Source organism: Cyrtonyx montezumae, unplaced genomic scaffold, assembly GCF_038088225.1.
Source record: "Cyrtonyx montezumae isolate F1298 unplaced genomic scaffold, pur_monq_1.0 scaffold_22, whole genome shotgun sequence".
In the NCBI taxonomy this organism is placed as follows: domain Eukaryota; kingdom Metazoa; phylum Chordata; class Aves; order Galliformes; family Odontophoridae; genus Cyrtonyx; species Cyrtonyx montezumae.
In genome coordinates, this window is record NW_027071959.1 from 5700287 (window position 1) to 5716420 (window position 16134).

Here is a 16134-nt window from a genome sequence, read left to right on the forward strand (position 1 = left end):
CTCAAAGCTGAGGCAGCCCAGCTGAGCTTTGGGAACGGGCTGGATCAACCTCACACCCCACGGCGAGGGTCACGGCGTGACATCTGCCAGCGAGAGCTGAGCCGGAGCGCGGGGGGTTCGCCTCCCCACCGCCGTGCGGGGCTGACCACTCCCCCTCCCTTTGAATAGGCGGCCCTGCTGCAAACACTATGGTATTTCCATCCTCCCCAGCTCCGGCGCAGAGGATAGCACCAGGTAGTTGGAGAGAGATCGGAGACAAGTGTGGGGAGCCGTGGAGGACATAAGCTTTTTCCTTGGTCTTCCAGATAAGTAGTAAGTGGTGGTGGGGAGAGAGTGGCTTTGAAGGCTGCTGTGGGCTGTAGGTACCTGTGTTTGTTTTCAGGATAGATGGAAGGTTTGTTTTGCTGGGGATTTACTCTTTCTCTGTCCATTCCCAGTTTCACCCGGCGGCTGATTCGTGTTTGCTAATAGTTCTGCAGTGCCTTACGAATGTCTGAGCTGATGCTTCCCTTTAAGAACCCTTTTTATTGTTATATATGGAGTATATCAAGTTGATATATGTGCTTAGGAGAACATTACTGTTCCCCTGATCTAGGTAGGGGCTGCGCCCTGCATTCTTACAGCGGATTACATTTGTGCTTCCTCCTATTTCTTGAGTGGCAGCTCTGGTTGTGGGGTGGGGGTTTGCTTGTGCTCGCTGTGGGGCAGGGGACCAGTGGGGTGCCCAGGCCCAGGTGCTCCCCTGGCTCTTCCAGCACAGCTGGGTGCAGACAGGGAGCAGGCAGGTTGACCTGCCCCCCAGACAGGGCTGCTTTCTGTCTTTGGAGGGATGCTATGTGGGATTTGCTGCCTCACCTCCGCATGTTTTCTGTAGCAATGGCATCCCCAAAGGGCAGAAAAAGTGAGCACTTCGTGTGCATTTGCCCAGGGGAGGAACTGGAGTCAGCAGCCACAGGGATGTGCAGCTGTGCTGCTGCTGCTCCTTGGGATGGGCAAAATCCTGCCCACCCACCCAGCCAAAAAGGGCCAGCGGGCACTGTGCTGCCCCAGCAGCACAGCCGAGGCCTTCCCCCTTCCCATTAGCCTCTAAATCCTCACTTTGCATGCGACCACGCTCTTGGTATTACAGTTACCATCAACTTCCCATCCTGTGCTGTCAACTGACACCTTTGGGGGCTGTGGGCTGGGTCTGGGGTGGTTTCCTGGTTACAGCCTGCTCGTGCTGCCTCTAATCCAGCTGGGGTTTTGATCTCACCCCTGCCTGTCCTGTAAACCATTTTCTGGTAAGCCGGATATTTAGGGCTTCCCAAACGTTTGAACGACCCCACTCACCCAGGGAGTGTGATTTCCACGGAGGGTTGCTGTGTATTTTGTGCACCCAGCATTGGGATTGTGCGTGGCCCCTGCCCTGAGCTGCAGGGTGCCACGTGCACCTCCAAGCCAGAAAGCACCCCCATGCTATCATCACCTTTTTACGTTTGGCATGTGAAGGCACAGAGAAACTCTGGTTTCTCTTAACTTTCTGCAGCTGTTGAGTACTTAATGCCTAGTGAGATTTTCAAAACACCAGCAGATTTGGGCAGGCTGTTCCCAAGCATCCTTCCACAGGTTGTATGGAGCAAAGCACCAAATACAGCTGGGCCCTCAATCCCTCTTCTTTCCCCCTTTGCTTTGCCCTAGCTGAGGATCTGGCCCATGACGCTGTGCTGTAGGTCTATTATTTCACAGAGGGAAATACGTGAGTGGAATAACAGATGACCTAATTAACCCCCCCACCCATTCACATCTTCCTGCGGTTGCAAATAGCAGCTCTGCTCGAAGAGGGAGCAGTGTGACTCTTGGCAGAGCCTCCCTGCTTCAGCATCCCACCTAAACCCCTCCTCAGCACGACCTCACTGTGGGTTTGGTGCTGCCACCCTCATCCCACCACAGCACGGAGCCAAGGCAGTGCCTTAGTGCTCAGGTACTCAGCCTCTCACCCTGCCTTTCCCCTGAGCTTAGGCAGGGTGTTTAATCCCTGGAGTATTTACTGAGGGTGCAGAAGGGCACTTAGTGCATTCCTGTTTCCCATGGCAGCGTTATTTACCGCCCTGCCTGGCTTCCCTTCAGTCACCTCTGAGAGTGCTGCGAAGTTTCAAAGTCACAATAAACGTAGGAGCCCCCGATGCAGTCAGGAGGTGCCCGATCTCCTGGGCAGCATATTTTGTAAAGAGTTGGCAGCGAGAGAGCTGCAGTCCTTCCTGCTGCCTGGATCCCTGTGTCAGGGATGCTCCTTTTCATTTTAAGCTGGTGCCAGGGTTTGATGAATTGAATGAGTTTTTAACATGCCAACAGATCAACAACCACTCTTTCCCCTGAGAACTGGATTGGCAGGCAGCCTGGAAAATGCCAAGGTTCCAAGGGTTAAAACCCTGTGGAACAAAGTCATTTCCATGAGCTATTTTCTCCACCCCCTCAAAGATGATAAATTATTGCTTGATGAAAAATAAAACGGCATCACTAAGCAACTCTGGGGCAGGAGCTGCCCGCACAGCCGCCCATGGAGGGCGATTGTGCCCTTTGCATTTTTCAGGCCTTTGTTCCCATACTCGAAGTTAGGAATGCTTTGGTGGGGGTTGCTAGTGCTGCTCCTGGATCCCCATCCAACCCCAAGGAAAGGGAATCGTGTTGGTTTACAGGGATGCAGAAAGCTGTCACAGTCATAGTGCTGGTGTGCAGGGTGTTAACGTGGAAGGGATGGGAGCTGCTGGTCTTCTCTGCTCAGTCTCATTCATCTTCCCCAGCCTTAAAACAACCAAGTACTTAGGCACTGTAAGGGAGTCTTTCAAACACTCTTCACATATCCAGAATATACATCTCATCTCCATTTAACATATATTTTTAATTTCATCCCGATTTCTACAAGGGTATGGGTGTTCATCATGAAGACTAATCATTCTTCCCTTTTTAAACTAAGATTGGTAATTATTTTCTTGGAGAATTGTCCTGTAAGAGAGGAGGGATGGATGTTGAAATAAAATTAAAGTTGTAATTAAGTTTAGAAATGACTGAAGAGCCGAACAGCTTTGGCTGGTACCAGATCAAGCCCCAAAAACGAGTGCTGCTTCTCCCACACATGTTTTTACCATAAGATAGGAATAATAAGAGCAAACAATGCGATGAATCAAGCTGTTAAGTCATTAAGGGTTTTACCAAATGGCTCTGATTCCCCTCCACTTATTAGCAGTTTGCAGCAAGCTGCGGATCTCGATTATCTTGGTGTAAATCTGCAGTGATTTCCTTAATTTTGGCCAGGTTACCTGACACAAGGGATGCTCTCATTGAATTTAGCTTAGCTGCAAACTCCTGAGTGGTCATTAAAGCTCTCTAATGGCATCCAAGGGGAGGAGAGGAACTATTTAGGCTCTTATTAGAGGAAGCTCAAGAGAAGAAAAATATGGCTCAACCATCAGGGAAACTTGCTGACAGCGAGAGATGTATTGGGCTGTGAAGTAGTTTCCTATGGGAAGTGGTGGAAGCTCTGTTAAATCAGCCTGCGCTGAGCTCTCCTGAGCTCCTTCTCTGCTTTTGCCTCTCCCCTCTTTGCTGGATCTTTCTCTCTCTTCATTGCTGGCTTTGCACACCTTCTGCAGAGCACAGATCCCCTCCTGGTGATTCCCCTCCTGCAGAGCAGGGCTCGGGATGGAGATGCTGACGCACTGCTGCTCTGTGGCGATGTTGTTCTCGTTCCCCACTGCCTGAAGCTTTGCCCTGGGTGCAGGAGACTTGAACCAAAGCACGTCCTGCTCTGAGCGTCGATGTGCAACGCTGGAGGGTTTGGTCGGCAACAGCATCCTGAGAAAAATACAAACGGAGTTCAGCGAGGCATGAAAGCAGTTTGTGAGCAGCGTGCAGCCCAGGTGACTTGATCAAAGGGAAAAAACAAAGCCGAGCCCCAACTGCCTGCTGAGGAGCTGCAGGGCAGGAAAGCGAGCTGCTCGTGGGCACGCCGTGTCACCGCTCTAACCCCTTCTCTCACACGTGCCCGTACTGCTGGGGCAGCCTGATGGTTTCTGTAGTGTGCTTTGGCAGTGTAAGTCCTGACTTCAGAGCACGAGGGCGATCAGACGTGGTTAGGTGATGCTCTTTTAAGGCTGGGACCAGAGGGACAGGTGTGTGAGCAAATGGGGCCGAGTGACTTTCCTCCGTTGGCTGACTCGCAGAGGTGGCTGCTCTGCACGCTCTTTTATTCTCCCCAGCTGCAGTGAGATTTAAGACAACGTGTTATAACGCCTGGTTAGGGCAGGCTGGGAGGGCGGGCTGTGATGCTGAGATCAGTTAAGGCTTCTCAGCCACAGTCCCTTGCAAGATGTGTGCTTTTGGGTTTGCTTTAAGCACGAGGAGAAGCAGGCCCGTTGTTCTTTCAGCACGTTGGTCGTTGTCAGGTTTGTGAATTAAAAAGAGAAGTAAAAATAATAATAATAATACCGGTGTTAGAGCAAAAGTTAGTAATACTAAGCAGGAAATGATGATGATAATTTAATACGTGTATACGTGCAGGTGTTTCACATTTGGCCATTAGTCACACTGCGTGGTGGGAGACGTTATCTGCAGTCCCTGGTCACTAAGGTGGTGAGTGAGGCACAGCTGGGGCAGGCTCTGCCTTCGCTGGGGGTTTGCTAACAGCAGCCAAGCCCCAGCTCTGTGAGCAGGGAGGTGGGGAGGTGGCAGTGCCTGCAGGAGCTGTCTGTGGGTGCAGGGCAGAGGTGGAGGCTGATGGAAACCCACGCATGCTGGCTTTGGAGGACGGCTTGGATGAACCTTTGCATTTGCAGCAGTCAGAGCTGGTGGCACTGGAGGTCTGCAGAAATACATGGAAATTCCAGAGGATCTGGGGCTGCTGGGTCCTCAGAAAGGTTAGAGCACGGCGGCTCCTCCAGCTCTCGGGCTGTGCTGTGTATCAGTGTGATGAAAGCAGCAGTTCCCTTCGGCTCCACGCTGTTCCCTGCCTGAGTGAGCCCTTCTGAGCTCAGGCCACTGCCATTTCACTCTTTCTTTCCAGCACCTTTAAGTTATATCCTGGAGGATACAAAAAGGGAATTACGATCTCCTCCGCCCTCTGAGCAGCTCCATCAGCTCCAGGTGATGATTCACTCAGCACTGCCCAGCTCCCATCAGTTTACACAAATGGATTTGTGTTTGTGTTGTTGATGTATAGGTGCATCCGATCACAAAACCAACTGTTAATACAGATTCCTTTCCTTTTATTTTTTCCTGCTTTAAGTCGCTGAGTTTGGCAGCCTGGTGCTCCCTGAATATGGCTGTGAGAAGGCACAGCCTCTCCAGCAGGTCTAGTTGAGGCTATCAATTCTGACTTCTGCAGCAGAGCATCTGATGTCTGTTTTCATTTCTGCAGGCACCTCAGAGATGATGAGTTACTACATGGACACAACCATTGGCAGCACGGGCCCTTATCCTCTGGCTTGCCCTGGAGTGATGGTAAGAAAGGAGACAGGGGTTATTTTTCTATCTCTAGCAGTGGCTTTCCTCTTTGGCTGCTGTGACAATGGCAGACCGTTCACTGACACGGCTTGGTGTTGACTGCTAAATCATCCTGAGGTTTCATGTAGTTCAGAGCAGCGTCCAAAGGCTGAGTGTTTGCCCAGAGCTTATCTCAGCCCCTCGAGCTTGCAAACCCGAGCTGGAAATAGGATTGCTGCATCGGATTTCCTGTGCTTGTCGTCAGAGGAGGATTGTTAGGGTAACCATTGTCCTGCAGCCTCCACTGCCTGTGCTGACCTTCACCTGGCGTGGGTGAATGCAGCAGCATCAGCACAAAGCAGACCTGGCTTTGGAAAAGCTTTGGTTGGGTTGGCTGGAGTATTTTTGATAAATATTGGGCTTCCTCTGATGGCAGCTCCTTTTTGTTTGTGCGGTGCTGGGCGTGCCTGTATGGATGTCAGCAGCTGTGGGATGGGTCTGACAGCACCTCGTGCTGCTCCTGAGCTGAGCACTGGGTGCTCTTTGTGCTGCTGATCACCTTATGTTTGTATGTGACCTTTATCAAGGAAATCACATCAACAAACATTTCTCCAAAGAAATGACAGCTAGTGTTAAAGATCCTAGACAAGGTCAGATGTAAGCTGTATCTCTGAGCTGGGACACCAGGGGATACAGAAGACTTGCTAGAAAGCAAAATTATCACCAAATTAGGAAGAAAAGGCCACTGTGACACATGAAAAATGTCTAACACAGCTCAATATCTTCCTTTCAAATGGTTCCAAGAATGCATTTGGCATTTAAACACTGATTGGAAATGAAGCAAAACTGTTTCCATGTGGGGAACTAATAATAAGAAATGAATGACTAAAAACATCCCTTATTTATCTATATGTATGGCTGTATGCTGCTGCTCTACCAATGCACGCATGTATGTGGCACGTGTGTAAAAATCTATAATGTGGTGTATATATCTGTGCGTGCACATATGTGCTCATGTATGGTGGATGCATCCATAAAGATGTATGTAATGAGTGTGTGTGTTCATAACGGAAGTGATATCCGGGGATTATTTCCACATATCTATACGTGTGTGGGTACATTACACGCATAAAAGTGTAACATCAATAATGACAGCTGTGCCTAGAACTAGGGCATACCTCCAGCTGCCTACACATGCAATTACAGACGTGTAGGTAAATACATGTAAATAACATGTGTTATATCAGAAGGGGCTTTCTGACCCCGTGGGGTGCTCGTGGCTGCCCAGCTGGGGCAGTTCTGGGCTGCTCCCCAGGCAGGCTCAGCACAGGGCTCCACGTGGGAGCTGGGTTTGGTACCAGGTGGGGATTGCTGCTCCCTCAGCTGTCGCTCCTTTGCCTCCATGCTTTGTTGTTGGGTTTTTTGGCCCTAACAATGCAAGTTGTTCTTTTTGCCTCCTCTTCTGCACCTGGACAGTCAGGTAAGCGCTCTGTGACCTTCTCCTGAAGGTGGGGTGTTGGTTCTGGGTTTGTTTTGCTGCTGAGGTGACATGGTTCCCTCCCCTGCCCAGAAGCAAGGTGCCAGCAGCTGCTGCGAGGAGCCCTGGATGCCATGCAGGCTGCAGTCCACCTGCTGCCCACCCAGGGCTTGCTGCCCACCATGGGACGAGTCGGCCATCCAGGAGGTGCCCACCGGCCTGGAGCACTACAGCACAGGTAGGAACCCGGTGCTGGGGGACGTGGGCCAGCGATGGGCAGGTTTAACATCTGGGTTTCATGTGTAATGCCTTGAGATGTTTGCTTTGAAAAGGTGGTGATGCCTTCGTGAAGGGGAGCTCAGACTCCTGAGCCTGAATTCTGCTGTTACAGTGCGTCTGGGTCTCCGTCCCCTTGCTCCTGGGGATGGTGGTGGTGTAGCATTCAGTGCTACAGTGAGTGCAGCTATGGGGCATGGCCATGCTGTGCTGCCAGGGTTGGGTGGCTGCAATACAGCCTGCAGTTGAGACAATGCCCTGGCTTTGAGTAGGTGATGCTGCTCTGTAACGCATTCGTGCTTTGAAAGTCGTTAAAAATCACTGGTGACTAATTCTTGCCCCGTGCTTTGTTCAACCTGTGAAGCAGAGCTTCAGCCTGGGCTGCTGCTGGTACAACAGACAGTGTGGGGCTCTGGGTCCCTGCCCAGAGATGGGACATGAGCAAAGAGTTTGGGACTTCAGTTCAAGCCCCATTTCCACTGCAGCGTGCTGCATTCACTGCCCCTGTGCCACACAGCTTGGAGGCTTCCCCTGCCTGCAGCACCTTGGGAAGAGGTGCCACCAGCTCTCACTTCTCAGCTGTTCTGCAGCAAAAGAGAGGGCTCAGGTACACCATGGCACAGGCCAACAGCAAAACGAAGTGAAAGAGCTCAAGTTGCATGAATGTGACCTTTGCAAAGGGCCAATATGAAGTTTATGTTTCACTTAAGTCCCACATAAGCCTATCGTGAAGCACATAAATCCCGTGTAAGCTTTTGCATGGCATGTGCTGGTCTTCTGTGACTTGTTCCCGGCTTGTTAGTTATGCACATTGGCCCCTGGGGAGGGGAAAAGCCCTGATGTTTGGAGACTTTTTTTGCAGCTAAAGAGTTCAGCAGAACCAGTGACTGCTGCGGTCAAACGTACAATTTGAAATCTCTCCTTGGCAAATATTCAGACATTTCAGTTTTTTTTCCTTCGGTGAACACTTGTGCATTAGCTGGAGATGAACAGAGCAGCGGATGGAGAAAAACTCCACTGCCTATTCCCAGCCGTTCTTATTTCAGCTATTTTGCTCAACTCCTGTGGGTGACCTCTCTCAGCATGATGTCAGCTCTGCTCTGATGAAATCTGCTCTTGCAGCATTTGGATTCGCTCAAACATTTTGCAAATCTGTGCCTGGAAAGTTTTCTTTGCGTATTTTTTTTTCCATACCCTCTCCCCTTTTCTATGAAAGCGCTCTCCAGGGACAACGGATCTGTAACCCAGATCTTCGTTACCCCATGCTGGGTCTGTGAAATTTCTTGCTGTGGAGATTGGAGCTTGTTTCAAAGCTCATTGGGAAAAAAAAGATGTCACACTCTTCAACACTTGTGAGTCCAACTTTGGATGCACTGGGGCTTGTAGCACAGCCCTCTGATTCTCTTGCAGTACCTAAGAGTTACGTTTCATTTCTTCCTGTTGCAGTGCGAGGTACTCTTTCTCTGATTATTATTATTATTATTATTTTAATGCTGTGCCATTTTTTTCAGAGTCTAGAGAGGTTTCTAATTTTAAATGAGAGGAAGCTCTCATTTGTATATACTGCTAGGAACAGTCTTTCATTTCTCCTTTGTGTTTTGGGTGTGCATGAAAGCCGTTTGTCATCTATTCTTCTGGTATACTGGAGGCTATTTTGGTTTTCATGGTCTTGATGTTGGTGAAAGAAACAAGTCAACAAGGAAAACGCAAGTGTGAATATATCCTCTTGCAACAGAAACCCGCAACACGTCCCGAAGTTTTAGAGCTGCTTGGCTCTGTTGAAAGATATTTTGCCTTTGAAGCTTGGCTGAGTTTATTTACATTGTGCTTGAAGTCTGCTAAGATTATTTGGTGACATGTACAAAGAAAAGCCTGACGTGCATTTAGTTTGTAGATAAGGATAGGAAGAGAGGCGGGTTTTATTTTATATTTCCATTACAACAAGGATTTGGAAGTGGTGTGCAGACATTTTCATTCGTCAGCTTGTGGTCCCAATCTGCAGCACACGGGTTGGGACTGCAGCTGCCCTGAGAGCCAGCTGCGATCGGGTCCCCAGTGAGTAAAGGACACGTCTCAGAGGTGCCAGAGAGCAACTGGTGAGAAGTGCCTGCCAATGGGAGCTGGCTTCTGTGGGAATGGGAGCATAGAGACTATTGCTCGTTAGTTGCATTATCTCATCAACCAACATCAAGGGTGCTGCGTGCCTGCCGGAAGCAGCAAGGCCACTAAGAGGATGCTGTCATTCTTAGCACTGGGATTTCCAGTTCTTAGGGCAGTAGTATCCTAATATTACTCTTTGGTAATATATTTTGTTGTCGGTTAAAGGTTATGCACAAAACTGGAGAGGAGGAAAATATTCGATAGCGGTATCGTAATTTCAGCACTGACATCTTCCTGGCAGTGCTCTCTTTTTGAGCCAAGGTCACTTTGACAACCCCCTCCACTACAAACTGGTTTATTTTGCTTAGTGATAGGGGAGATAAAACTGTTGTTAATGGCAGGAGAAGGATGAAATGCCTCTAGTGGAAGAAGCTTGTTGTTGTGCTGAGTTGGTGCACTTGGACTGAAGGTGCTCACAGCCCTTGGAACCTCTGGGTGAGTGAACTTGCTTTCTCTCAAATGAACAGGATTGAGTTCTGCAAGACAAGGAATTGAATTAAAACTTTTTCTAGAGGGGAGATGAGAGCTGTGGGTCCGACCCTGCTCCATTTGCTTTGGAAGCAACGCTGCTGATTTCAGCACTGAGATGCCATCACGAGCAGAAGGCGTTGCCATAGGCTGACCCCCAGCACCCAGAGCTGTACAAGGGCACAGTGCAGAGAGGACAGATTGACCCAGTGTGGCTGATGCTGTCTGGACACGTTATCTCTCAGCCCACAAAGAAAGAGTTTGTTAGCTCGGGGGCAGTGTGTCCCTAATGCAGACCTGCATCCAACTCCCTGGTGCTCAATGGACATCTTGTCTTGGGTCCTGCAGGCTGGGCAGCAGTGGTGTCATTTGGAAGGAAAGCAAAGCCTTTAGAGCTGAAACAAGGCATTGCAGCACATTGCATTGCCCCACACCACGTGGAGATGCCCTCCCTTTGCTTCCACCCCACTAACTCTGGCTGTGATCTTTCTCCAAGCCATGATCTCAGCTTGGAGTGCACTGCAGGCAGAAATCACGTGGGGACCGCCTGCATCCATCACAAACTCTCCCTGCTTTTCCCCACCTTGCCCTCCTGTGCCACGAGACCTGCTCTTTCCCCTGCTGGGTCCTGGTGGAGATCTCTAGAGGAAAGCCCTTTCTGTGAGTGTTTTCTGGGCTGTCTTCCAGGCCCATGCATGGAAGAAAGGGAGCCTGGGGAGAGGGAAGGCGAAAGCTGACCAGGCTCAGCCCGATGGCTTCTCCAGCTGCAGCACATTTTTCCAAGTGAAGCTTAGGGGGAAAAAAAAAAATCTGCATTTTTTCATGTCCTTTTATCCTATTTTTAACTGTGGCCTCCTTCCTTTTCTCAGCCTCCTCCAACACTTCCCCCCTCCCCTGTGCTGCTGCCTCCCCCGCACGCTCTCTGCAGAGATGAATGGGCGTCTCTTTGCAGGGCACGCACATCTGCTTGCGGCTGCGAGACCCTGCAGGACTTCTCAGGCAGCTCACGGCCCAGCCTGGCTGTCCTTTCCCTCTCTAATAAATGAGGAGTGGGCAAGGGAGGACGTGGAAGAAGGTGAAGGGAAACAGCAGTGGGTGGAAAAAGTGGTGAGCCGCTACAGAGGGGGCCGGGGTGGCAGCTGCTGTTTGTTTCAAGGCTCAATAAAAGCCACGAACAAAATCCTCCGTGCCTCCCCGGCCCATTGCCACTCATGTCCCCAAACTCACAGCTTGCCCCGATTCTTCTCTGGTGTCCCACTGCCAAGGGATGAATGAAGCCTTTCTGCTGGGCTCTGTTGTCATCCTCCAGCCGGCGCGGCGGTGCTGCCTCTCACAAGCCTTGAGCTCTGGCACTGTTTTTAGCCTGGCTAGAATGAGTTTCTTTGACCCTTTTTCTTCCTGGCTGTCTTTGGGTGTTTCATTGACCACAGTTCAAGCCATGTCACACCTACTATAAATGGGCACTCTGGGTTTGTTGGAGGGCAGACACAATTTTCTCCATTAATGGCACTTACTTCAGTCTGGCGGCAGAGAAAAGATCCCTCTATGCCTTGTGAATGAATCGTAAAGCCACGGGCTGCCCGTGCCTGTGTCTCCTGGCACATTTGCAAGGGTCCTCTGAAGGATGCTGAGCTGCTACTGGTTTGCTCTTCAGGTTAGTGGGAAGTAATCGGTGTCTGATCCTCACTGTTCTGCAGGTGAGGAAAACGTTGGGTGACCCTGTGATACCGAAGTGTACTCCCTCTACATCCCCTGCTGTAACCTGCTGCAAGTCAGCACTTGGAGAGGTTTATTTGCACTGAAGCAAGAGAATGACAAAAATCCAGGCTTTCACTTTTCTATTTGTTTCCTGCCTGACCCTGGAAAAAACCCTGTCTTGCCTCTCAGAGACAAAGCCCAAGGGAGATCCCTGCACGTTGGGTCGTCACCAGAGAATGAGCACTGAGCTCTTTTCCCACTTGAGCTGCAGAGTTGTGTCAGCTGGGGATCAGCTGCTGCGTGGGGATGAACCGTGCTCTGAACAGGGCGATGGTGCTGGGTGAAAACTGAAAGGCTGTTATGCATTTTTGGGGGGTGATACCTACAGATTTGCTAGGGGCCACCTTATGAAAGGAGATTTGGAGCTCAGTCAGAGGGGAAAGCTCCAGATGCACGTAAAGCACTGCACCAGAGACATGAGAACTGTGAGCAGCAGTACTGGCGGCTCTGGCATGCTGTGGGGAAGGGCTCACTGGGTGTAGAGTCCAAGGGGAAAGGAACAGTGATGGGCTATTCCTCAATGCCCTGAGGGGGACTGTGGATGTCTCACATTGAGTGAGAACCACCTTCTGAGTGTACCCATTCTTTTTATCCAGAGAAGGACTCGCTCCTGTGCCTCCCTATGCTTATTGAGCAAGGCCACACAAAGCACAGATGCCTCGTTGTGCTTTCCCAACCTTGTTTGCCTACAGAAGTGTGCTGGGGCCCACGAATGCTTGCGTCTTGGGGGCACTGAGCAGCTGAGCATCTCTCCAGGGACTTTGGGTTGCACGTGGCCAGCTCTTCCCACAGCAGTGCCTTCAGAGGGCTCTGTGCAGGAGGGCATCACGAAGCCAGCTTCTATTCTGTGGCTGGGAGAGCAGTGTGGGTCCATGCAGGACAGGCAGAAGGGGATGTGGGGAGCATGGGGGGGGCTGGGACCCTGCAAGCAGCCTGTTTCTTTCAGCTCCTGGCAGTGTGAAGCATCTCTCTATCCCTCCAGATGTTCACTGTGTTTATAGCTGCTGAAGCAAGAGACCGAACTCTCATTAATACGTTTCTCTCTCGCACTGAAGCCAGAAGTCTCAGCTCAGAGGTTGCAGCTGGAAAGGAGCTGAGGGTGAGGGGTGGGAGAGAGAAGGGAGGTGTATGCAAGCCTCCCATCCCATTCAGCTCCCCCTCTCCACTTTCCTCCCCCCGAATCCTCCCAAAATACACATGCCCTGAAAAAAGAAAAACACTAGCAGATTTTTTATTTCAGAAAGTAAACACTTAGGCCATGGGGGTCTGGAGGTTATGGGAAAAGAGGAAACCATTGGGCTAATCAGGCTGGGACACACTTCCCCTGCTGAAATAAACCAGAAATCATTGCATTACAGGGTGCTGCCGTGGTTAACCCTGGTGCTGCCAACACAGCTGAGCTGAGGAGCTCAGAGCCTGCCCACGTGCTTTTCTCCCTGCTCCCTGGTTTATTGCCAGAGCCAAGTGCTGATGCAGAAGGAGAGCCAGCACTCTGCAGTGGCCCTTTGGCATGCTGGCCCTTTGGGAATGGGTTGTTGGGAATTTTTAGTAGGAAATTAATTGAGGGTTTTTTTTTTCCTTATGGTTTATGAGCCATCCTATAGAATTTCATAGCTATTCTTGCCTGGGAACCCTGCCTGACTGTTGCAAATGTCTACAAAAAGGAAATCTTTCTCTGCTTGGATCAGCAAGATTTGGGGGTACCGTCTGCAAACCTTTGAACAGTTTTCAGAGGGCTTCTCATTCTTGTTAGAAGTGTGTTAGGTGTGTAATTGTAAGATTACCACCGACTGTTTGCAGACTGAATGGCTGCAGACTCTATGGGACAAAATCCTTCCTACTTTTACTCCTGTGTTTGTTGAACATTCAACATATGGGATCTGCTCGTGGAACAGGGACCCTTGGTGCTCCTGCAGGACAAAGAAGAGCTATAGCCCAGGTGTAAGTGAGCTAATAGCCCTCTGTGCCAGCTTCACAAAGGTCTCCAGGAACTCTCTAAGTCTTGGACTTCCCCTGTCACAGTCTGAGCTGCCCACAATAAATGGATACTTGCTGCCTGGTCTCACACATCTTAAGGCTGCTGCAGTCGCTTGGGTTTCAGGAAGGATGGATCTCTAAGCATGAATGTTTATCACTGCAAATCTGTTTCACCAGAGCTCCTTCTGTGATTGCTAACACCCTTTGCATCCTGCCAGGCTCAGGTCTGCAGTGAAGCCCAGATGGGTTTTGCACCCATCTCCTTGGTGCAGCCAGGCTGCTTTGGGAACCCCATTCTTAGCGAGATGCTGGTAGCTGAATTTCAGCACCCTACTCCTGTGCTCTCCCTGCAAACCTTCCCTCTGCTAACCATTACCCCGGAGAGACACAGCTGAAAGGAAAAACCAGCCTCGAGCACTTTGTAGCCAGGATAAAGTGATCTTTCCAGCGATGCTGCTGAGGAAGGCTTTACCTCATCTGTTACAGCGTGAGCGTTGGCGGTGAAAGGTGCCATCACTGGTTCCTCGAGCCATCAGCCAGGCTCTTGCAGTGCTCCCACCAGAAGGCAAATCCCCAGATAGCGATGATAGGGGAGTGCTGCAGATCTGCCGTGTCCCACCCCGCTATCTCAAGAATGCATTTGAACAGGAGCTGTTCCTGCAGCCTCTGGAGGCCGAGGCTTCAGATGGCAATCAGGCTGCACGGAGATAGTCCCACAGGGCAAATTGCAGAATTTTTGGAGCTGGTGTTCAGCTCAGATAAGCCCTTAAGGGCTCAGATACTTTATCTGAGCCTTATCTGAGCTATTTGCATCACTTCGATCTGAGAAACCATGCTGTCTGACACTTGGGGAGGGGAGCAAGATGTCTGAGGATGGCCTGTCTGTCTGTCTTAGCGTTTTGAGCAGATAGACACCTTCAGGAGGACCGAGCTACCCTGAGCCACATGCAGCTCAAAGAACTCGCATGTAGGCTGGTAGATGAGGAGCAGGAAGGAGGAACACGGTGCTCAGAGCCACGTGGTAGGAAGGACAGAATTAGCCATCTTAAGCAATGCCAAGCCATCGGTGTGGCTGTCCCCTGGAAGCCGTGTACAGCCTGCTGAACACGTGCTGAAGTTTACACAGCCCTCCGGATGGGCCTCCCCCTGTGGGGCCTTGTATCAATAGGCTTTGAAAAAGTTGCAGTGGGTCAATTGTTGGCTATTTCACAACGAAGTAAATACAGGCTGCCTCCGGCTGCAGGCAGGGCTAACGAGGCTGTGTGTGAACGTCGGGAAGAGGGTTTCCCTGCAGTGAACAGAATGGCCAATGGCCAACAGAAGAGCTGCAGTGGGAGGCTTGCAGATGTAGGGAAAGCTTGGGGTGGGGTCTGCAAGTGGGCTTGTTCGTGATGCTGGGAGATCACCAGTCAGTGCTGGTCCACCCTCAGAGAGCTGTGGTCTCCTCTTTCAGAGGCAGGGCTCCTCTTCTGGGTTTCTCCTTCCTCTGCCATACACTGCAAGGGCAGTTGAGGATTCCAGGTCAGGATCCGGCCTTTAACCTTGTAGCTAACTGCAGCCTGCCTGGAAGGGGCTGCCTCTGCCCCACTGTGTGGGAATGCTGCCACTGATTCCAGCAAGAGTATTGGACACACGCACCAAAAAGCCATAGAGTAAGGATCAATGGTTCATGACACAACTTCCCTTCCTGGAAAGGGAAACAAGGCTGCTGACGTGGCATATGCTGTGTGAGCAAAGCACTTCTAGCTATTTGTGCTTTCCGTAGCACAAGTGCAGCGTAGCAAAATAAACTGCTCCACCGAAGTGGAGACCTGATTTTAGGAAGCGCTGGCCCAAGCTGCTTCTCGTCAGTGATGGCTTTTCAGGCATCAGAAATGCTTTTCTCCCTGATTTGTATGATTCATACTCCACATCTGAAGTTCAAGGGGTGCAGAGGGCACTCATATTGGCCCGGCTGATGTCAGCATTGAGGTAGAATAGGAAAAAAGGAGGAGATGCCCCAGGGGATCCTGCTCATGGAAAACTTCTGGTTTGTCAGTTCCAGGTATCTCGTAGAAGAGCCTGCACTTGGGAGATTTCAGCCTAATTTTGCAGGCTCAAGAGGCATGAATAATTATGGAAAGCAGTGATGGAAATAAAGCTGGCATCTTAGTCCTGCCTTGGACCAGCTCTTCACCACACTGCATGCCTGGGGTACCCGTGTCTGCTGTGAGACATCTCCAGGGACAATTAAACCTTCTCTTCCCTGCCTTGCATCTAGTCACTGCCCAGCCCCACCAGACCAGATGCTCCCTTTGTCTGGCAGCTCCTGTTGTGTTTCTATCCAGGCAAACAGCTACTGCATGAAAGTAGTAGCAGCTTCCCTTGCTTCGCAGTAATCAAAGTGACAGGATAACGAGGCAGCCTAGTAGCCTGCTTTGCCTTACGTTCGTGCTGAATTCCAGGCTAGGTGTCAGCTCAGTCCCCACCTAGATGAGATACTGCTTTTTGACTTTTTCCTTTCATTTGTTGCTGCAAAAAAGTGTCGGATTGTTCTGCAGAAATCATCAATATTTTGT

At 50.5% G+C, this 16134-nt stretch overlaps 1 protein-coding gene across 2 annotated transcripts in view; it reads left to right on the forward strand.

The window, feature by feature from the left end:
• The first annotated feature begins 245 nt into the window (after positions 1-245).
• ETS1 (ETS proto-oncogene 1, transcription factor) overlaps positions 246-16134 on the forward strand; it is a 62862-nt gene continuing 46973 nt past the window's right edge. Inside the window, exons 1-3 of one of the 2 annotated variants that reach the window (XM_065738571.1) lie at positions 246-312; positions 5396-5478; positions 7031-7175. In XM_065738571.1, the coding sequence (XP_065594643.1) occupies positions 5407-5478; positions 7031-7175 (217 nt within the window). In that variant the 5' untranslated portion in view covers positions 246-312; positions 5396-5406. The remainder of the gene's footprint in view (positions 313-5395; positions 5479-7030; positions 7176-16134) is intronic. The other variant, XM_065738572.1, reaches the window with a different exon arrangement.